At 39.8% G+C, this 23,400-nt stretch overlaps 1 protein-coding gene across 1 annotated transcript in view; it reads left to right on the top strand.

Moving 5' to 3' along the window:
- The first annotated feature begins 466 nt into the window (after window positions 1-466).
- The window catches only part of TMEM170B (transmembrane protein 170B), a 29,123-nt gene continuing 6,189 nt past the window's right edge, over window positions 467-23,400 (top strand). The window contains exons 1-2 of the mRNA XM_032861567.1: window positions 467-563; window positions 17,417-17,587. Coding sequence (XP_032717458.1) covers window positions 467-563; window positions 17,417-17,587 — 268 coding nt within the window. The remainder of the gene's footprint in view (window positions 564-17,416; window positions 17,588-23,400) is intronic.

Raw genomic sequence — 23,400 nt, forward strand, 5'->3', positions numbered from 1 at the left:
CGGGTCCCGGGTCTCCTCGTCCTCCGGCGGTGATGAGCTGGGCCCCGTCGGGGGCTGCACCTGCCGTCTGCCCATCACCCCGGGCCTCCCTGCGTGACCTCGGCCTCCTCGCGTGCCCGGCCCCCGCGGCGCTGGGCTGCCCCTGAGAGGGAGCGGCAGCGGCCTCTTCCGCCCCGAGTCCTCGCTCGGGGGCCGCGCGGGGAGAGCGCCCGGCCCCCTCCCCTCCCCCGTCCGCCGTCCTCAATGTCTCCCCGGCGGGGAGGGGGCTGCCTGGGAGACGCGCTGAGCTGCCCCCCCCCGGAGGCCCGTCGGCGGCAGCAGCAGCGCCCGGCCCGGCGCCCCGCAGCCTTCCCCGGCGGCGGCGGCGTCCTGGAGGAGCCCTGCACCCGCCGCCGCCCCCGGAGCCTCGCAGCCGCCGCCGCCACCCGGCGCCCGAGGAGAGGGCGGCGGGCGCCCCCCGGGGAAGATGAAGGCGGAGGGGGGCGACCACTCCATGATCAACCTGTCGGTGCAGCAGGTCCTGAGCCTCTGGGCCCACGGGACGGTGCTGAGGAACCTCACGGGTAATTGATGCGCCCGGGGTGGGGACGGGATGCGGTGCCGCCCCCTGCCTCCCTTCTCCCTCCCGAGGAGGGGCCGCGCTCCTGCCGCCCCACCCCCGTGCGCGCCGGAGGGCTGGCAGGCGGTCCCAGGTCCTGGCCAGGAAGGTGTTAACTGGGGGCACTCCACGCGGGTCCCCGGGGCCAGACGCTCGACCCACTCCCAGGGCGCTCCGAGGGGCCTGATCGCGGGCGGAGAATCCACGACCCCCTCCTCCTGCCCGGCGCGGGGAGGGCCGCCGACGGTGCTGCCTTGTGTAGTACGCGCGGAACAGCGTTAGTGCTGAGACTCGGGCACAGTTAGCGTTGGTTTCCCCCACACCCCCGGCCCCGCAAGCGCGCATACACACCCCGCTTCTTGCTGCTAAAATCCTCTTCTTTCTGGAAAATCTCAAACCGGATGCAGGACTTAAATTCTCTGTTTACCATGATCAGTTTGCTTCACCTGTTAAATTGTTGCCCTAGATGACTGATGAAGTAGGTTATAGGGGGTCAGGGGCTTGGGCCAAGATCTAGTGCATTTTAAGCATTTCAGCTTAACCATTTTCTCCCTCTTGTCTCTCTCTGGCCTCAAGCTGCCGCTTCTGTGACATTTGATTTTTTTTTTTTTTTTTTTTTTTTTTTGCATTTCCCTTCATTCGTCAAGGCTGTCAAGAGGGAATTGGACTTAACTACATTATAATAATTAACCTCAATTTTGGTTGTAAAAGTGAGCAGTAATACTCATTTTTATCGAATTTGTAGGTTTGGTTTGTGAAGAAACTTCTGCGTTAACGTGGAAATTCTTACACTCTGATTTCTGAATTTAAAAAATACTCTTTAAGATTAGTGGTTAGAGGAAAGAGATTCACTTGCAATGTGGTGTCTCCTCAGTCTCTGCTTCCCAGGGAAAAAACTTAAAAACATACTCAGGATTTAATTCTTGCAAATGTATAAAGCTAAATTTGGTAGGAACATTTAAAATACAATATGTCAAACTTGTTAAGTGTGAGGAGTATTTTACAAATATAACCTGTCCTGACATTATATACACATGTGTATTATATACATGATAAATATAGAGTATCACTTATAATATAGTAACATATGTATATATTTATTATAAAATCTGGCATGATATGGAATTCAGATATCTGTAGAGAACAATTTTATAGAATTTTATACCATAGAATGAATTTAAAGACACTGGTTTTCTTGAATGCGGCAACTATAAAATTAACATAGATTCTCAATTGATTCATGGTGTCTTCCCTTTTAATCTGTGGTTATTTAACTTGATACAAACTGACCTTACATGATGGTTGAGGGTCAGGAACATATTTTTATTTCTAAAAAAAATACACTGACAGGAAGACCATTTCATGATTCAGTTGAACTTGGAGATAGCCTACGTTATCTTACTTCTGGCTTTGCTTCTATTTATCTACTGTTCATATTTCAAATGTTGTATCAATAGTGTTTGTAGGATTGAAGTGAAAAGTAAGAACTTAAATATATGTTTGTATTTGGTAAGGACTGGCTTAGCTCATCATTTATTTAGAGATAATTAGTTTGGGGAGCTATAGAGTAGTGTAAATGTAACTTACCACTTGGTTAGATTTAACAGTATTTCTAAAATACTGACTTTAGGATTCCAATCATTATAGTGGCTTCCAGTTCTATGAGTCAACCAGTAGGTTGATAATAGTTTCAACCCAGGGTTAGCTCTCATTATCGCTTAATATAATCTTAATAATCGTCAGTTGCTCATCAGACTTCGCCATTTCGTAAAGTCCAAAACTAGTTCCTTGGGTGGGACTGAGGAACATGGGGACCGCTTCTAGGAAATATCGAGCCTGACTATGCAAAATGCTGTTTGTCTCGGTAGAAACAGAGGAATATGTAGGTCAGAAATACGCTTCACCAGCAGGTGAGTGGACCACATGTTAGGAATCCATTTCTAAAAAAATGTGGATTCTGGAAGTGGTAACATTTGACATGATGTGATTCACTGTGGCCCTCTCCTGCTGGTGACCTTAGTAATCCCATACGTAGCTTGGTCAGTAGTCAAGAGATGCTCGCCATAGTGCCATTTAGGATTTGGTGTATTCAAAACAAACACACACGTCCTAAGACAAGACTCAACTGCCACTTACTTTGTGAGTGCCTGCTATGTAGCAGACACTTTCCATATATTATTTCTGATCTTAAGAATAACTTTCCAAAGTAGAATTGCAGAGAAGAGAGGCGAAGTTGCCCCAAATCATATCACCAGTGAGTGGCCGAGCAGGACTTGCAACCCCTGTCTTTGCCTGCAAATGTACTCTTTCCCCTTTGCCACCTGCTTCCGCTCCTCCTCTTTCTTTCGGCAGAATGAGTTACTTACCTCACCCTGCTGCTTCCGCTCCATGTACGTGCTTTTATTATTATATTGTCCCAATTATAATTTTTATTTGTCTCTTCCAGACTGAGCGTTTGGGGGGGGTCATTGTCGTAATCATGAAATTCTAGAGTTTTAGCATTATTCTACCTGCACATATAAATACTCAATATGTGTTTATCGAATTGCATTTCTAAAATAATACTTAACAATTGTATTAATTAAACATTCTACTTGCATTAGTTGGTGTGAATATACTGTTAACTAGGGGATGAGTTGTGTAAGCAAATTTTATGGCTAGATGTTGAACCTTTAAACTACTTAATCCTAAAACTACTTAAAATGCTTATTAAATATACTTTTCTGTGCTTGTTATCATGCCGTCATGTATTTGATCTTTTCGATAATCTTGAAAGAGATTATTGTTTATCTTTATGGGTTCAGACATGGAAGCTGAGAGTAACTTGCTCAGCTCTGATAGCTAATAAATGAAAATTTATTCCCTTTTTTTCAGACAATGTTAACACATTAACTCAGAAGACATGTTTGTCATCATGATAAACTTAGAAATGAAACAGGTAGAAAGGAGCATAGTGTAGAACCAAATTAATTTGGATTTAAGAAATGATTGTGGGAAGGATTGCAGAAATCTGGTTAATAGGAACTCTGGTTAATTAAGCAAAAGGAGAGTGTGTTCTCATCTCTATTTTTTCTTTACACTAACATAAATAACAGGTGTTATTTATTCTTCTCTTTGTATTTTATCCTAAACAAAGGTGAAGTAGGGAAGTTTTTATATTGACTTTTTTTTTTCCCTTAGACCCTTATCTTTAAGAAACAGTCTTGTGTATTTTCAAAAAAAAAATGAAAATAAGAGCTAGAAATTAGAACAGGCTTTAGAACTTGAACTTACATAATTTGACTGCTTCATTTTAGAAATACTGATGTATCACATCATTAAAGTAACATGGCTGGAATCAGTTACTCAGGGACAGAGGCAGGCCTAGAAATGATGTTCACTGATGCTTTTCTGTGCCTTTCATTTTGTTCCAGATTTTTTTTTTTTAAAGATTTTATTTATTTAATTGACAGAGATCACAAGTAGGCAGAGAGGCAGGCAGAGAGAGGGGAGGAAGCAGGCTCCCTGCTGAGCAGAGAGCCCGACGTGGGGCTCGATCCCAGGACCCTGAGATCACGACCTGAGCCGAAGGCAGAGGCTTTAACCCACTGAGCCACCCAGGTGCCCCTTGTTCCAGATTTTTAACTCAGGCATGTCTGGTGATAAATCTTAAGATACTTAAGAATAGCCTAGCATTATTTGCCCTGATAAGCCTAATAACATGTGAATGGAACTACTTTTTGTCCAGCAAACAAAAGATACTAGAAAATGTAAGATATTATTGAATAATATTTCTTTCCCAAAATTTTAAGTTGCCATTGCCTGTGTAAAAGTTAGTGATCCATATTTATGATATATTTAGCTTTAGAAATCCTACGAAATTTGCTCTGCTATTTATTTTTTCTCCTTCCTGAAGACACTAGTACAGGGATTCCATAAAGAACAGATTAGTACTTGGAAATTCCATCTCTTCTGTTAATCACTGTTGCTAAAGTTCTCTTCTCTATCCATCACTTCCCAAAGTGTGTAATTCACAGGATTCCAAAATTATTAACAGTGTGTAGGTTATATGCTTCTTCAGCTTACTAAAGTAGAGATAAATGCCTTCTTTATGAAATAGTTTTTCTTTCTTTCCATATGTTCTAAGTCCCCTTTCCCCAATCTAAAATTATAGTCAGTATGCATGTACTCTTTCAGTTTTATGGGTAATTTGACTTAAAAAAATAACCTACAGTGTAATACATTCCTTTGCTTTACTTTTATTTTCTTCAACTACTTTGGCTCCCAATTTTGTGTTCTGACCCAAATTTAGTTGCTAAGAATTTAGAGAAGAATTTTTTACTCAGAAAAACGCAGGATCCCTAAACCCGTGTGTAAACACAGAGTGAGGCTGGTACTGGGAAAAGATAATTGGTCCCTGGGAAAAAAGGCACAGGCTGGCCTCAGGCTCATCTCCTTTTGCAGTGTCTGTTGCAAATGTGGGTCAGGTGCCCCTCTTCTGTTGGTACAGATGTGGAGAAGCTGGGAATTCAGGCTTGAATGAAGGTCAGATAAAATATATATGTGCTTATTTTTCCTGTTATACATACACACTATTCTAGTTCCCTTTTAGACTTCATAGTGGCTGAGCTACTTTAGTGTTAATATTGACTGTCAGCAAAAAAAGAAAGAAAGGTGAGGGGGTGAAAAATTTTTATCCATTTTGTGTAGTTGGAATTGTCCATACTCACATGGGAATAGCCAGCATCTTCCTTCAATGTGCTCCCAAGAAAGTGTGCAGCTTTCTGGGGGTACCCTGCTCCCTAGCTTCCAGTGAATTAAGTTCTTTCTAAATGCTCTACTACAGGAAGTTTTTCTGCAATACAAGTGAAAAAATTCCTTACTCTTATGTGGTACAGAGCCCATTAACGAGCGCTGCTATGATTTGTACTTTATAGGCTTTCACTTTTTGGAAGTTTTACCTGTATGTCTTACTGAGAATGAAGCTACTGTAGTTTTTCAAAAACCAGAATTGTCAACCACGGGTTCTTACTTTCTTAGTCTCTGTCTCATTATCTTTGAATCATGCGTCCGTGTGATTCATCCATACCCTCTGGCAATAGCAAGTCCGAGGTCTAGATGACATTTCTTAAAGCAATTTCGGGGTACGTCTTCGGACTGTGTGAGCTGTAATTTTGACGCTTTAATAGACTCTTAATATAAACTTACCTTTGCTTTGTTTGGTGATTGAAAGGAAGGACCGGAAAAGTAAGATAATTCAGGAAGAGGAGTCAAAATAACTAGAGATATTTGTCTTGTAGAGAGAAAGCCTGAACTGCAGAGGAAGGGTGAGTCCAGGGTGGGGCGCAGGCAGTGAAACCAGGAAAGGAAATTGGGATTAAGAATAGTTAAGTGTAAACTGAAAAGCTCCTGGAGAAAACAGAGGCAATAATCTTTTTGACATTAGCCATGGCAGCATTTTTCTAGATCTGTCTCCTTGGGCAAGGGAAACAAAAGCGAAATTAAACCGTTGGGACTATAGCAAAGTAAAGCTTCTGCACAGCGAAGGAGACCCATCAACAAAACAAAAAGGCAATATACTAAGTGGGAGAAGTTATTTGCAACTGATATATCTGTTAAGGGATTAATATCCAAGCTATTCAAAGGAATATAAATAATACCAAAAAAATGAATGATCTAATTAAAAAATGGGCAGAGCACCTAAATAGTCATTTTTCCAAGGAACACCTTTGGATGGCCAACAGACACCTGGAAAGATACTCAACGTCACTCATCATAAGGGAAGTGTAAATCAAAACTATAATGACGTATCACCTATATCTGTCAGACCAGCTAGAGTCAAAGTGACAAGAAATAACAAGTGTTGGTGAGGATGGGAATAAAAAGGAATCCTCACGCACAGTTGGTGGGGATGCAGACTGGTGCAGCCGCTATGGAAAACAGTGTGAAGGTTCCTCAAAAAATTAAAAATAGAACTGTCATGTGATCTAGTGATTCTACTACTGGGTATTTACCCAAAGAGAATAAAAACACTAATCCCAAGACATACATGCAGCCCTATTGTTATTTCAACATTATTTACAATATCCAAGGTATGGAAGCTACCCAAGTATCCACTGGTAGATCGATGGATAGAGAAGATGTGGTAGATATGTACAGTGTAATATTAGCTATTAAAAAAGAAAGATTTGTGACACAATGGATGGACCTGGAGGATATTACAATGAGTGAAATAAGCCAGACAGATAAGTCAGAGAAAGACAGATGCCATGTGATGGTACTTACATGTGGAATCTAAAACCAAAACAAACCAACAATTAAAAAGCAGAAACAAACCCATAAGTACAAAGAACCACCTGATGGTTGCCAGAGGGGAGGGAGATGGAGGGGGTCAAAATAGATAAAGGGGATTGAGAAATACAGACCTCTGGTTATTGAATGAATAGGTCACCCAGATAAAAGATACAGGATAGGGATTATAGCCAATGGTGTTGTAATAGCGTTGTATGGAGACAGTGCTGCCATAGTGAGTGGAGTGCATAGTGCAGCGTGTAGACTTGTCCAATCACTGTGTTGTGTACCTGAAAGTAACACTGTGTGTCAGCTCTTCCTCAACTAAAACAAAAATCAGCTGTAGGAAGAGAGCCCCGAGACTATATAGCTTGTTGACTTTACTGCAGTATCAGATGAAAAATTCTAATAAATACCAAAGCTCTAAAATAGTGATGTTCATTGAATATTTACTACATACTGGACACAATGCAAAGCGTTTGGTGTGCTTCTTTTTTCCTATAATGGAAGTGACCGTGTAACCTACTGCTTTATTAAATGTATGTGGTTATATCAGGTATGATAGACTAATTGTGCTTTTCGTGACAAAGTATTTTAGCAGTAAAAGTGCAATATAAAAAAAAGTGATATAAAAAAAAGTAAAAGTAGTATAAACAGTGGCAGTGGAATCATTTGAAAAAAGGTCTCATTAGATTATCGAATTCCAGTAACCTTAGCTGAGGAGATTTTTCACCAAACCTTGTACAAGTAGGAAGAACCAGACTTTTACCTGGGGCCAGTTGCCTGTTCTTACAAATCTTGGGATATAATCTCGAAGGACTTTTTGTGAGAGTGAAGTGGTATAATAGGAGATTTTGGAAAGCAGGAGGAACCTGTATACTATTCTCAGATATCAATGTCTAGCTGCGATGTTTCTGTCAGTGTTGTGGACTGGATTTTCATGATGAAATTGCTCCCCTCTCCCATTCCCTGCCACGAATTACTTTAATCCAGCATAGTTTCCGAACTTTGCTGCTTATCAGCATCACCTGGGTTGGGTTAAAGGTACAGATCCAGGGTTCCAGTCCCTATTTATGGAGGACTTTTGAGAATGGGGTCTATGAAGCTACATTTTTAGCTAGTTCTGGGTGATTTTGTTATTGAGATCTCGAGGTTTGGGAACACCAAATTTTTAAAAATAAAGTTTTTGGTGATCAATCTGTAGCTATGTTGTGATATATAAAGCAAATTAATACGGAGAATTTTGTATAACTAAAGACTTACTAAATTTTCAATATAAACAACTCATTTCCAGGAGGATGCTCAAACCCAGTTTTTAAAAAGTGACTATCTTTTAATCTTAATTATTAATATTATTATTTATTTTTTTAAAAGATTTTTATTTATTTGACAGAGATCACAAGTAGGCAGAGAGATAGGCAGAGAGAGAACGGGGAAGCAGGCTCTTTGCTCAGCAGAGAGCCCAATGCGGGGCTCGATCCCAGGACCCCGGGATCATGACCTGAGCTGAAGGCAGAAGCCTTAACCCACTGAGCCACCCAGGCGCCCCTTAATATTATTTTTAATACTTTAGTCTATTTAATATTTTAGTAATGTTTCTTTATATGAACCATTAGCTGTGGAGAATAATTCCTATTAAATGACCATATTTTGAAAATTCAAGATGGCTTAGCTATATTAGATCTGAAGTATATGGGAGAATTTAACATTAGCAATATTTATGTAAACACTTAGATAATGTGCAGTTATTGGAATTCTTCCTTCCGGAATAATCTGGGTTCTGTCAGATTTTTGTATGCAAATAAAGAGTCTAAAGAAGCAGTAGGATCCTTACATTTATGGATCAAGAAACTGAGTCTTATGCTTGACTGCGACTAACTGGTTTTTGCACGTTGGACAAGCCGCATGTTTCCCAGGCTCAGGTTCCTTGTGTGTAATACAATCTGATACCAGCCATTCTCATGCTGATGTTATGGGAAAGCTGAGTTAGAAATTAGAAAGTAGGGAGAGGAAAGTTTAGTTAGGGGCACCTGGGTGGCTCAGTCCTTCAGTGTTTGCCTTCAGCTCAGGGCATGATCCCAGGGTCCTGGGATGGAGCCCAAATTGCACTCCTTGCTCGGCAGCGGGCCTGCTTCTCCCTCTCCCACTCACCCTGCTTGTGTTCCTTCTCTCTCTGTCAAATAAATAAAATAAAATCTTAAAAAAGAAAAGAAAAAAGTTTAGTTAACTATGAGTTAAGGAAAATGCTTACCATTTGCGTATAAACTTGTTTCTTTAATCTTTAAAATTAAGAAATTTTTCATTTTTAAGTGGTGCTTCCTCAGATTTTTAATAGGCTGATTTGTAAGGTGAAGCTTAGGACCTAGAAAAATCCATACTCTGTGAACACCATTTAACAGCTCTTAGGATGGGGCCTTCTTAAAATTTGGTTTAGGAAACTCTGGATTCAGTATCTGAAATTATGTCTTTGTTTAATTTCGTTTTGTTGATCCGTGTGTGGTGTAACTGCTTCCTCCGGATTATTGTCAGTGATATCCAAGGTGTGACGCTCTGGCCAGGCATGCACATTACTTGCTAAATTTTCTTGGTTGTGCTTTTATTTTCTGATCTGTCATTCATCTGGTCCTGTATTTAGATTTAACTTTAGGAGTTTATTACATCGAGAATTTCATTATACGTTATGCTCATTGATGTAAAAAGTTCAATTTTCAGGGTTCAGTGTTAATATCCCTTGGAAATACTGTGTCATGAGATTGTGAAACATTTTATCAATTGCTGACAAGATTTTTTAGATCAGTGACTGATTCAAACAAACATGTTGTTACTGACTTTTTTTTAGTATGACATGTATAATTTAAGATACTTGAGGGCATACAAGTAAGAACAATTGAAATCATTGTATAATGCTATAATTTCATAATAGATTCAGATTTTGACATTTAATTCTTATGCTTTTGTAACTGAGTAGCTAATCCATTACAAGGAAGAACAAGTTGAGTGACATCTTTCAGGAAGACAGTACTATGGATTGAATATAGAGCAGTTTTTGAACTATTTTAAGTAGCCTTAACCTGATTGCTTTAAAGCAGTGATATTTTGATTGCTTTAAATTAAAAAACTTGCTTTTTAAAGAAATTTCTTTTACTATTCAATGAGTACTGTAATTTACACTTTGAAATTATATAATTAGCTGGCAAAAGTGTAATTTAGTGAAAGTGGGTAATAAGTGTTGCCATAAGCTTTGAGAAAGCCAGTGAATTAAGGCAAACCTTGAAAGTATCACCCTTGAATTTAAAAACTAGTGTTTTTTCCTCTCTTTAAGAAGCAGAAGCAGATAGCTATTAAATATTTACTGTAGCTTCAACTTCCATGTTAATTGGGGTTTCAAATGGACGAATACAGTGACTTATTTTTAAGTCCAGTTACTATGTTAAGAATGATTAAAAATAAGGAAAAATGTCCTTTATGTTTACCTTTCTTTTTTGTTCATTTCTTTGTGTAGAGTTAAGCTTCCATCTACTATCATATTCCTTCTGTCTGAAGAGCTTCCTTTAATATGTCTTTTAGGTCCACTGGCGATTAATTCTCCCAGCTTTTCTTCTTTTTGAAAAAAGTCTTCATTTCACCTTCAGTTTTGAAAGCTATTTCTCCAGAATATAGATTCCTGCCTTTCCAGGGTTTTTGTTTTGGTTGGGTTTGTTTTCCCCTTTCAGTCTTTAAAAAAATGTCACTCTAGTGTATTCTGGTTTGATACTTTCTGATGAGAAGTTTGCTATACTTTTTATCTTTGTTCTCCTATATGTAAACTGTTCCTACTACTACTTTCAATAATTTCCCGTTATCTTTGATTTTTCATCATTTCACTATGATGTATCTAGGTAGTGTGTAGCTTATTTTTATTTTATTGTGGTTTGGTTATTTTGGCAAGTCTTTATCTTGCTTGAGATTCTCTGGGAGTCTTAGATTTGTGGTGTGATTTCTTTCATTATTTTTAGAAATTTTCAACTATCTTCAAATATTTTTCTTCTCCATTCTCTTTTTCTTCTTCTTCTATGACTCCAATTACATGTGTGCTAAACCACTTGAAATTGTTGCATAGCTCTTAGATGGATGATTCCTCTTTTCCCTTAATCTCCTTCTTTCCCTTATTCTCCTCCTTTTGTTCCGTTCTTTTTTTCGCTCATATTTTAGTTTGAATAATTTCTTTTGGCCCATCTTTAAGTTGACTGATTCTTTGCTTAACTGTGTCAGGTCTATTGGGGAGACCATTAACAGAATTTTTTATCTCAGATATTATGGTTTTTGTTGTTGACTTTTAAAAAAATTTCAAGCATTTCCGTTTGACTTTTACTTGGAATTTCTATTTTTCTGCTAAAATTCCCCATCTGTTCATGTGAATTTTCTACCTTTCCCATGAAAGCCTTTAATATGTAAATTATAGTAACTGTAAAGTCCCTTTCTGCTTGTTGTAAAGTCTAGGTCATTCCTCAATTTGGTTCTATCAATTGCTTTATTTCTTGACAGTGGATTGTTTTCTTTACTCTCATGCCATCTCCAATGTGTTTATTATTTGGTTAAATTAAATTTACTTAAAAAATTCATATGTGACAGTGAATTCTCTTGGGACCTTCCTTGACATTGTCCTTCTTGTTCAAGCTTCTCTTCCGCATGACATCAGCTACCCACTGTGCTCTGAAGAACCTGAATTATTAGAATATATGCCATTGAAGTATCATTAACTAAAACACTCAACGTGTCAGCTCTTGCTAATATATGAAAATACTGTATTAAATTAATTAAAGTACCACAGTAAATATTTTCAGCTATGCAGGCCATATGATCTCTGTCATAACTACTCAGTTTTACTTTTATAGCATGAAAGTAGCCATAAAGAGTCTGGATGAGTCTGACTATGTTTCAGTAAAGTTTAATGGACACTGAAATTCAAACTCTGTGTAATTTTGAGGTGTGAAATACAGTTCTTTTGATTTTTCAACCACTTGAAAATGTAGGAACCATTCTTAGCTCACGGACTTTACAGAAACAGGTGGTGGGCCAGCTACAGCTCATGGACCCTACTTTGCTGACCTCTGATCTAGGGGACTTTTTCAAATTATAAGTGCATCATCTTCCTGAGAGTCTAATAAGTCACCTAGGTGAGATACATCCCCAAACTGAGAAGTCACTGATATTGGAAACTAAGGGGAGTGATTTCCATACTTTCAGATTTGCTGGAATGAGAACAAAGCTTGAGATAATCTAATGTGAACACAGACTATCTAAACATACAATGTGGACCATTTCTATAAAGAAAGTAGAAATCATGAACAGCTTCAACATATGGTCTTACTGGCATGGTATTTTCTGCTGGAGACTTCGAGTATTTGAGCACACAGTAAGAGTTTGGTATCTGTTAATGATTTTAGTAGAAAGGTGAGATAGTCTCTAGAGGATTAATACATTTAGCATTGTTTGTCTAATGAGATGGGTTTGTTGTTTTTATGACTTTGGGATTTTTTCATAAGTATCTCTTCTGTAACTTTAGCATGGAGTAGTAATTCTGATTTCTATTGCATGTTGTGATTATTTGGTAGAGTTGACGACAGTGTTGTTCTTTAGGTCCTACCTCCAGAGATTACTTTAATTTAGGGTAATTCTTGTGAGCAGCCCGGGTTGAGGAACTTTGGCCTAGTAGAGCAACTTCATTGATGAATTTTAGAATGAAAAACTACTTTTTTAAAGACAGTATGTTTGCAGCAAAATTAAAAAAATATACACATTTCAGGTAGGTGCTGAAAAATATAAAGGATATATAAAATAATATCACCCATCTCTTATCTTAAAAAGATAGCCATTGCCAAGTTTTCTGTTTGTGCTTTTTTTCTGTACATAAACATTTTTTTAGCAAATAGGATTGTACAGTATGTACCATTCTTTGACTTGTTTTTACTCAGTTAATACATTTTAGACATCTAGAGAAAACCATTTCTCATAAATAATTTTGTCCAAGGATTAAAAACAAAAGCACAGAAGATAATTTTTGAGCAACTTGGCAACAGGAGCTGATGAGAGATACAGATTGGGAGCAGGGCTATTCTAGGATTGTTTGGAGGCCGGGACACATCACAGTTCTCCGTGCAACAATTCAGGCAAAATTTGTTTACGGTGAAGATTCCATAATCTTTGAATAGGGAAAAATAACCAGAGGAGATGCACCCAAGAAGAAGGAATATTTCCTTCCAGTGAATTAAGGTAAGTGTATGGATGGCAGGCTTCAGAATTTTCTGTTTGGTGCATTGTATTTTTAAAATTTTGTATTGCGTCTTGTTTAGCATGCGCCGAGTCTTCCTCTGGCCTATCCTCCTCTCACTGTTGCTCAATTGCTGGAGGCATGGATTAGGTGGGCCGTTGGCAGACAGGAACACTGGGCCTGTGGATGTCCACATCAGCTGTATGGCCTAGGCAGTTGAAGAGAAGGTGGTGGTATTCCATACCTGTCCTCCTAGCATCTGTCCTTCCTCTAGGGCTCTTGGACATCTGATCTTGCTCACCGCTTAGGATCCTGTAGTTCTCTTCACCTGAACTAACCCAGCAGGCTTCCTGTGTTTGCCAGTAGTGAGCAGGGCCTAAGACAGACTTGCTTATGCAGAGGAGATCGAGTTCTTCAGAAGCCTGTCCACGGACCAGGTTATGTGCATCCATCAGGTAGTTCACAAGCATAGTGATAACATGAGGCCTAAGTTAGCTATAGATATTCTCAGCAGAGTTCAGTTTTTCCAAGATAAATAATAACTATTTTTTAACAAAGACAGAAATATGAAAATAAATTTAAGTTTAGGTAGTTTATGCCCAGTCTGCTTAAGGGATAACCCTTGCCTGGTCTCTAGAGGACTCTTCGAGGCTCTATTTTAGTTGTATAATTCTTTGATATCTTGGGGCTTCATAGAACATTAAACTTAAAAATTACATTTCCAAATGATCAGGCCAATTTATTGTTGAGGCCAATAACTATCTAGTCAATAGACAAACACCATTATTTATAATGTCAAATAATCCCTCACTCATAGTCTTAAATATGGTTAAGAATGCTTTCACCCTATTTGCATTTCAAGGACAACGAAGAAAAGTGCTTTCTGGGGTAGATCTGGTAAGCTACCAGAGTTGGCTTGGGATACGAGGCAGATGATTGTTTTCCTTTTCTTTCTTTCTTTCTTTCTTTCTTTTTTTTTTTTTTAAGATTTTATTTATTTGTTTGACAGACAGAGATCACAAGTAGACAGAGAGAGGGGGTGGGAATCAGGCTCTCTGCTCCGCGGAGAGCCTGATGCAGGGCTCAATCCCAGGACCCTGAGATCCGGCCTGAGCTGAAGGTAGAGGCTTAACCCGTTGAGCCACCCAGGTGCCCCGGTTGTTTTCTTTCTTAAGAGTATGTGCCTGTTGCTATAGAACCCTTCTTGTCTCAGAGCTCCCCTGATGAAAATGCCTTCATATTATTATTCCCTTATATTTCCAGTTTTTTAGGTTCACTTTGAAAAATTACATCTTTTAAGATAGAAATATCTTCTGAGCAGGTTAAGGCTTTTTGTCTTTAATGCATTTATTATAAATCGAAGCTATTTGTTTGGGAGTGACAGCATGAAAACACTATTTTCCTGAAAGCTGGAAGGGCAAGCTTTGTCTTCTTTTCCGTAATGACCAGCATCTGTCTCTTATGCCACTGAGAAGCATGCATGGTCCTTCAGCACACATTGGAAAATATATCCGATGACTCTTCCTTCAAATTATTTCACATTAACTGAGTCCAATCTAATTGTTACTCTTAAGAATTTGTCATGCTGAAATGATTTTATTTTTTAATCTGTTTTCTGTGTATCCTCTCTTTTTTTTAAAAAAAAAGAGCTTTTCACTTGGAGATGATTGTAGATTCACATGTGTTTGCAGGAAATAATGTGGAGAGAACCCTCTTACCCTTTACCCAGTTTACCCGATGAGACCATCTTGGAAAACCACAGTATAATATCAAAACCTTGATACGGACCTTATTCAGACTTCACCAGTATTACTTGGATAGGTGTACTCATTTATGTGTGTGTATTTATTTCTTTACAGAGTGACAAAACTGTACACTTGTACAAAACCACTGCAGTCAAACTATAGAATAGTTCTATTGCCCAAGACCCCTAGTATTTACCTTTTCTATCCACACCTTCTTTCCTTAATGAGGTGTTTTTTTTTTTTTTAAGAATTTATTTATTCATTGATTTCAGAGAGGGAGAGCGCAGGGGCGGGGAGAACAGAGGGAGGAAGACAGGCAGACTCCCCGCTGAGCGCAGAGCTAGACGCAGGGACCCATCCCAGGACCCTGAGATCATGACCCGAGCTAGAATCATGAGTCAGGTGCCTAACCTACTGAGCCACCCAGGCGCCCCACTCCACACGTCTTTAATTTGTTTCTCATTTATGGTCATGACTTTAAATTTTATTTTATTTTTTTCAGTGTTCCAAGATTCATTGTTCATGCACCACACCCAGTGCTCCATGCAATACGTACCCTCCGTGATACCCACCACCAGGCCCTTCCAACCCCCCACCCCTCACCCCTCCAAAACCCTGTTTGTTTCTCAACCGTGAGAGACTGTGGACTCAGAAAATAATTATCTTTGAAAATTATATCCATACTTTAAAAAGTTTATTTTTAGTGTGGTTAAAAAAAAAAACCGCATAAAATTTCCCATGGTAGCTATTTTAAGTGTGTAGTTCAGTAGCGTTTAGTCCCTTCACACTGTTGTATAACGGATCTCCACATCTTTTTCGTCTTGCAGAACTGCAGTTCTGTACCTGTTTCCCTCTTCCCAAGCCTCAGGCAATCATCATTCCGTTTCGTCTCTGAACTACACTGCTTTTGATATACCTCATGTGAATGGAATCACACAGTATGTGTAGTTTTCTCTGACTGGCTGACTTTACTCAGTATGAAGTCCTCAAGCTTGAGCCCTGTTGTGGCATGTCCCAAGGTTTCTTTACTTTTTTAAGCTGAATACTATTCCATTGTATGCACCATCCCCGTTGGTGGACACTCGAGCTGCTTCCGTTTCTTGGCTGCTGTGAATAAGCTGCTATGAGCACGGGTGTGCGGATCGCTCTTTGGGATGCTGCCTTTAATTCTTTGGCTCTATACACAGAAGCGGAATTGCTGGATCGCATGGTAGTTCTTTTTCCAAGTTCTTGAGGAACTACTCTACTTCTCCTGGCAGCAGCACCATTCTACATTCCCACCAACAGCATATACCTGATAAATCTGTTCTTATTCATCCATTTTTGTTCTCTCTGTCTGTTTCATGACTGTTTCATTGACCTTTCTTTTACAGTGATAGGGAGCGAACGCTAACGCAGATAGATATTTTGCATTACGGAATGTTGGCCTGCCAAGGATGATCCTCAAGGTGACATCCCAGTGTTCTGCTGTCAGCTCTTCCAGCTCTAAGTCACACAACTTGTTTACATAAAAAGGAATTTTATGACAAGGAAACTTGGGTGTTATGTGGAAACTAAGGGTGGTGATGTGGCAGGCCATAGGAATCACTGGAATGAGGGATTTGGTTGTCTCTTGTCTTTGGTGGGTACAGTTTTCTTTCGTCCTGTCCCGAGGCTCTCATCATGTGATGAAGAGATCCCTCAGCCACCCAAAGACTGAGGTGCTCCCTTGGGCCCAGTCCAGAATTCTTGGGGAAGGGAAAGAGCGGCTCACCTGGGATCAGTTGTCTCCCCTGACGTACCTCACCACGGGCTTGGGCGGGGAGATGGAGTCAATGCAAGGACCTGGCCAAGCCTCTAGGAGCTGCACGGGTTGACTGGGAGGGCGCAGGAAGCCAGAAAGAAAGGGAACGAGCACGAGAGAGACAGCATGGAAGGTGCGCTCATCGACCGTAACCTAAACCACAGTGAACAGTAATTAAGGACACTCTGAGGAAGGGACAATGAAGCTTGGGAAGGTCTGGGTAAGGACTATTAAAATTATGCGAGACAAAGAAATTTAAAAAAAAAAAACAAAAAACAAAACCATTCTGAGTGATGCCTTAGTATATAAAGTTGGGAGCCAAGAGGGGAATTGCCTGAAATGCCCAAAATCATAAAAGATGAAATTGTTGATTTCTGGAACAATTTGAATTAAGAGGTAGATTTCAAAAATGTCAACGCCGTTATTTAGTGTAGAAACTAGAAAATGCTGTCTGAAACAGCAGTTACTTTATTGCACGAGATTTGCAAATACGTTAGGGACGCGTTAGATGCGCTGATGGAGACAGAGCCAGTCAGAGCGTCTTCGCCGTAATGTGTTGAAGGCTCAACTCTTCCCCCCTCGAGCATCAGCGATGATGGTCACCGTTAATGTTTAGTCAGTGTTGCTGCATGTGAGGCACAGTACTGGGCACTTTTCTATCCGTTCTCTCATTTACCCTTCCTCCAAAGCCTGGGTGTGCCCCTGTTCGTTGACCCAGATTGTCTAGGTTGTTTCCAACAGAATTAATAACCCTCTGCTCTTCTTTTCAGAGATGTGGTACTGGATCTTCCTGTGGGCTCTCTTCTCGTCCCTGTTTGTCCACGGTGCTGCGGGCGTGTTGATGTTCGTGATGCTGCAGAGACACAGGCAGGGGAGAGTGATTTCACTCATCGCTGTCAGCGTCGGATTTCTGGCTTCTGTCACCGGCGCGATGATTACTAGTAAGTTGGTTTTGTTTTGCTTAAGGACCTGACTGTGCATGTACTTTATTCTTACGATGAAGGGGACGTTCGTGTCATCTCCCGTGGAAGGTATTTTCAGCACTGATCACACTTCACCTGGGAGGGAAAGATCCGTTCATGGGCTCATGGAATGGAGAGTTTTAGTACTTCTCTGTAAAGACTCGCTATGGAAGGTTCTGTGGGAACTAGAACAACTTGTGAAAATTGACAAGGGGACAGAAATTCAGGGGGGAGTTTATTTTCTAGTGGACTTAGTTTTTGCTTTAAAGGAACTCCCGATCTAGTCAGGGAGAGAGACAGGCACACTGATTTGACAGTGATGATTGTCATCAAAAAAGTGAAAATAGAGCCCCGAGGTCCTTGATGTTATCTGTGAGGACTACAAGGTAAAACCGCATTTTCTTCTTAAATACAATTTGTTACGACACAAATCTCCCCTGACCTAGTGGGGATCGGCCACATGCGAGTGTCCTCGAGCCCTGATCAGCTGTCCTCCTGTGCTGCCCGAAGTGCCCAGCATACAGGCCCTGGGTGACCTTCCCTCTGCCTTTCCTTGACGCTGGAGCGGGGCCCCGCCTCTGCCTGGGGTTCAGAGAGGTGGTCCCAGTTCCTGCTGTGCTGGTTGAGCCAGGACTTAGATGCATCCTTTTGAGACCTGAGGGTGCCACGGCCGTTTCCTTGATGCAGCTCTGCCTGCACGGGGCTGCTTCTCCGTGCTGCTGGGGACTTCTGCCCTCACTAGGGCATCTTAGCGGCTTACATGGCCCTGCACTTGGGGCCTGCTCCCTGGTGTCTGGGGCAGCTCACTGCTGCACAAGAAGGACGTCTTCCTTTCTGGTTGGTTCCTAGCCCCCCAGATGTAAGAGTCAGTCCTCTTCTTCTCTAGTTCAAAGGCCTCCTTTTGTGGGGGGCAGTCACCTTTTCCCAGAGGGATTTGCATACCTTGCCCTGTTCCCATGTCCCAGTGTCTGTCCTGTGGCACTAATAGGACATTCATAAAACAGTTGTGGGATAAAGTGCAACTATGATTTGTACTGGGATTTAAGGGAATGGAGAGGTTAATTTGGAGGGAACTGGTATAGTAAACTGTTCCCCCCAAGAACATGTATTAGATTTCCATGTTGTCATCTGTTTCTTCATCCTTTCTTCTCTCACCGTTTGGTTTTTCTGTGTTACTCTGTATTAGGTTTCCGTTGTTGCTGCAGGCAGCCTGTAACCCTATCATACGGTACCGCGGCCATTCTGCCATAGCTGGGGTGTAGGGCAAGCGCTCAGGTTTAGCCGAAGCACAGGACATGCAGAGTGAAGCTGGAGATTCAGCTGGAAAGACAGTGGAACCAGATCCTAGAGGGCCGTGGAAGGAGAGCCAGAAAATTTGGGCTTTTTTCCCGCAGGCCATGGAAAACAAGTAAGATCGTTTTGAATGGGGTTGGCAAGGGACAAAGCAGTCTGATGGAAAAATTTGTTTTAATAGCTGAATATAGTTATACATAAAGAACCAAGAGACAACTCTGAAGGGGCAGGGGCCTTGTCTGTCTTCACCACTGCTGCCTTCCTAGCAATAAAACAGTGCCGGGATCATAACAGATTCTCAGAAAATGCTGGACGGAGGGATGGGTTCAGTAGGGGAGGAGGTACAGGGGTAAGAAAGGAAGAAACAGGGGAGTGAAGAAGGGAGAAACGGGGAAGGAAGAGGAAGTAAGAGACCTTACCTGTGATCTGAACTTGAAGCTGGGATCTGAACGAGAGTTGTAGCTGTGCTTGGACATGACGGGTAAGGACTATGGCAAAAGGAAACAACCCAAATTAGTTTTACTCACTGTGGTGGCATACACAGAGGCTTGGAAGGGACTGCAGTGTTTTTGGTGGGCGCCACTGCTGTGATTCTGAACCCACAAACAGAGTTGGGAAGAAGGAACATTGTGCTTAGGAGTTGTGAGCCGCGTGAGGATATGTGCATCCCTTGGCATAAATTACCGTAAAAGCTCGGAGAGCAGGAGAAACGTCACTCTCCTTCAGTTTATCTCTAATGATGCATTTGTATGTTTATTACCTAGTTTCAATTCAGCCAAGAATAAAATATGCCAGTGATTTTAGAAACTGCTGAGTTATATATTAAATCCTTAAAAAGATAAGTCTGACATAATTTCAAGTAAAAATGTGTATCCAGGTTAGCAATAAAGCATTTCAATGTCTTCTGGCTAGTCTTTTGACCTGCAGACACTTGAATTAAGAAAACTAGCTGAAGTGAAACTATTTTAGCTATATTTATTTTCTTAATGCAATTTGTGAGTGTCCGTATTCTCACAACTGTGTATTCAAGTCTGCAAATGATTGCTTCAGATCTCTTCTGAATAAGAAACTGATTGAATATAGACACGTATCTATTATATTTTGCTCCTCCTTAGGTTTTATTTCCAATACAGTGATTTTTCATTTTAGTTGGTATTGATGGTTAATAACAAAATTGGGAGAAACCAGGTGTCTGTATATTGCCATCAGCCAACATTATATAGCTGACTAATTTTAGCAAATCTGAAGGTATAAAATGACATCTCTTTGTTGGGTTAATTTGCATTTCTCTGATCACTACGGAGTTTGAACATCTCTTCTTATGCTTATTATATATTTAGATTTCTTTTTCTGCAAATTGCTTCTTTAAGCAATTTAAGTGCTTGCTTTTCTTTTGGGGTTCTTGCTTCCTTCTCATTAAATTTTAGGGGTTTCTTATACACTAGAGATATCGGTCTCTTGTTGGTTTTGGACTTTGCAAATAACTTCTCCATCTTTTATCAGTTACCATCATCTATGATGGTAGATGATCTATTCTATGATTCTATGATCTATTGAGCAGAAAGCCTGAATTTCTGTGTTATCAGCTTAAAGAGTTTTTTCACGTTATGGTTTATAATTTAAGAAGTTCTTCCCTCCACCAAGGTCAAGAGATATGCTGAAATATTTTCTAAGGTTAATTTTATTGTTTTACCTTTAGTACTGAGGTCTTTAATACCTACAGAACAGGAGTCAGCCAACCTTTTCTTAAAGGGAGTATGTAAACTTTGCAAGCCCGGTGGTCTCTGTCAGAGCTCTTTGGCTCTGCCACTGTAGTGTGAAAGCAGATACAGAAGTGTGTAAATGAATAGGCATCGCTTTTTCTAATAAAACTACAAAAACAGGGGTCTGGCATTCAGGAATAATTTCATAAATTCCTGACTTGTGCCCTGGTTGAGAGTCTAACTTTGTATTTGGAATTAGATAGGATTCCAGGTGTATTTTTCTTCCCACATAATAAGTCGGTTTTGACCACACCATCCATTAAAAATACCCATCATTTCCTCATCGATTCACCTTGTCTGCGTATTATGCTCAAGCATGAGGATCTGTCTCTGAACCCTGTTCCGAGATCTGTTAGTCTTTTTATGTGTTCTTGAAGCAAGGTCACATTTTTTTTTTCCCCTGTGGTTTTGTGTTATTTCTTGATACCTGATCAGGCTAGATCCCTCTCATTTCTTTAAGTTAACATGGCTGTTTAAGGACTTTTATTCTTTCACATAGATTTTAGAATATGTTTACTCAATTTCTCAAAAAGTGTAACTGTATAATTTTTATTGGGATTTAATTTAATGGAGAGGTTAACTTGGGAAGACCTGTCATAGTAAACTGTTCTACCCAAGAACATGTATTAGATTTCCATGTATTTGGATCACCTTCTGTGTCTTTCGTTAGAGTTTAAAAATGTCTTTTTCAACAAGAGGGTTGCATGTTTTTGGTTAATTCTTAAACTCTTACATCGTGGTTGCTGTGCATAGTATCTTTCAATGACATTAGTTAGTTTTATTGGTATAGAGAAACGCTGTTCGATTTTCTGAGTGGAGTCTACGAAAGATAAAGCAAAACACTGATTCTTTGAAAAGATACTAAGATGAATAGATCGCTGGTAAACTAATTTAAAAAAAAGTGAAGGCAGAAAAATAAAGTATAGAACAAAATAGAATAAATAACTAGAGACCCAATGGTAGAGATAGAATAAAGAATTATAAAAATAACAGTTTTGCCAACAGGGATATATTCCTAAGTATAAAATGTCAAAATTGGCATTAGAAGAAACTAAATGAGATTAGGACAGTAAGTATATTTAAACAATTGAAATGCTGAAGATCTTCCCCTCCCAAAGGAATTCCAGGGTCAAATGAGTTCTACCAATATTTTGAAGGGACAGTTTAGTTCCTATTTTATCCAAATTTTTGAGGAAATGGAAAGAGTAAAAGCCATGCACAGTTCATTTGCTGAGGCTAAGGTAATCTTGTTAAGCAAAATAAAGACTGTGCAGGAGCAGAAAAGTATAGGCTCATTTACCTTTTGAGTGTTACCCTAGGAATGCAAAAATAATTCAGGATCAGACATGACTATGGCTGTGTGCCAATAAAACGCTATTTATGGGAACTGAAATTTAAGTTTTGTACAACGTTCATGTATCATGAAGTGTTTTTCTTTTGATTTTTAAGAAATCATTTAAAAATGTAAAAACCATTCTTCACTCCTGTGCCACGTCTGTGTGATGTGGTATGCAGAGTGGACCTGTGAACCGCAGCTTGCCAGCCCCTCACTGGACCACACAGGCTGGTGGAACCAACACTGTTAAAACCAAACCTGCCTTAGCCTTCACATTTACTTATTCTCAGGAAATTCGGAGGCAAGTCAGGTCACTTTCTTTGGTGTGTCACTGTATATTGACATCTTTCTTCCGTTGGTGGCTCTTTTAGTCTCTCTTGACCTTGTAGGTTCATGTCTTTCACTAACTCTCATGTCAACTCAGCAGTATTGCTTTCCGTACTTCATCTTTACTGTGCAAGAGTTTGCTAGTCCCTAGGTCCTCAGGATCTCTTTCCTTATTTCTAAGTGATTCTTTCCTCCATGGTTGGTGGGGGCAGTTCCAGACATGCACCATTTATTTCAAGCATCCTGTTCTGCTTGTGTCTTCTTTATTCTTGCATAACTTAGCCTTGTACTTCACCAAAAAAATAAAGACCATAATATTTGTGGTCTTTCATCTGGCTAGTGTGTAGCAGAATACACTGTAGAGAGAGTGAAAACTAAAGCAAGAATTGGAGGGACGACATTTGTGAACATATATAAATATAAAAGGATTAATATCCAAACTATATTTTAAAAACCCTATGAATCAAATAATAAGAAGAAAACTCAATAGAAAAAAGGATGGAAGATTTGACAAGCATTTAGTAAAAGTAGAAAACCCTCCTGGCCTCTAATATGTGAAGAAAAGTTCAGTCACATTAATTATCGGGGAAATGCAAATTTATCACAGAGATGACATCTCTTATCAGATTGACAAAAATTTAAAAAATAGATACCAACTGCTTCTAAAGATATGAAGTAACTGAAATATAAATTGGTACAACTACTTTGGAAGATAGTTTGGCATTCCTTACTGAAGTTGAAAATGCCCATAATATAAGACTAAGCAATTCTACTTTTACTCGTGTATTGAAGAGAAATTTTTGACTGTGTATGTGGGCCAGGGGTCACGCACAAGGATCTTCACAGAATCAGTGTTTGTCATTGTTAAGGATTGGAAACAAATTTACTAGCAGTAGAGTGAACAAATTGTGGTATATTCATGCTTAGAATTCTATGCAATAGTGAAAATGCATGAATTATAGTTACACACTACAACGTGGGTAGCTTTCAGACCTATGATATTGAGCCCAAATTCTGGAATACTTACAGCGTCAATTTACAAAAAATTAATTTATTTTACAAAACTAAATAAT

The sequence above is a fragment of the Lontra canadensis genome, unplaced genomic scaffold (assembly GCF_010015895.1).
Source record: "Lontra canadensis isolate GAN:19392208 unplaced genomic scaffold, GSC_riverotter_1.0 scaffold21, whole genome shotgun sequence".
NCBI lineage: Eukaryota > Metazoa > Chordata > Mammalia > Carnivora > Mustelidae > Lontra > Lontra canadensis.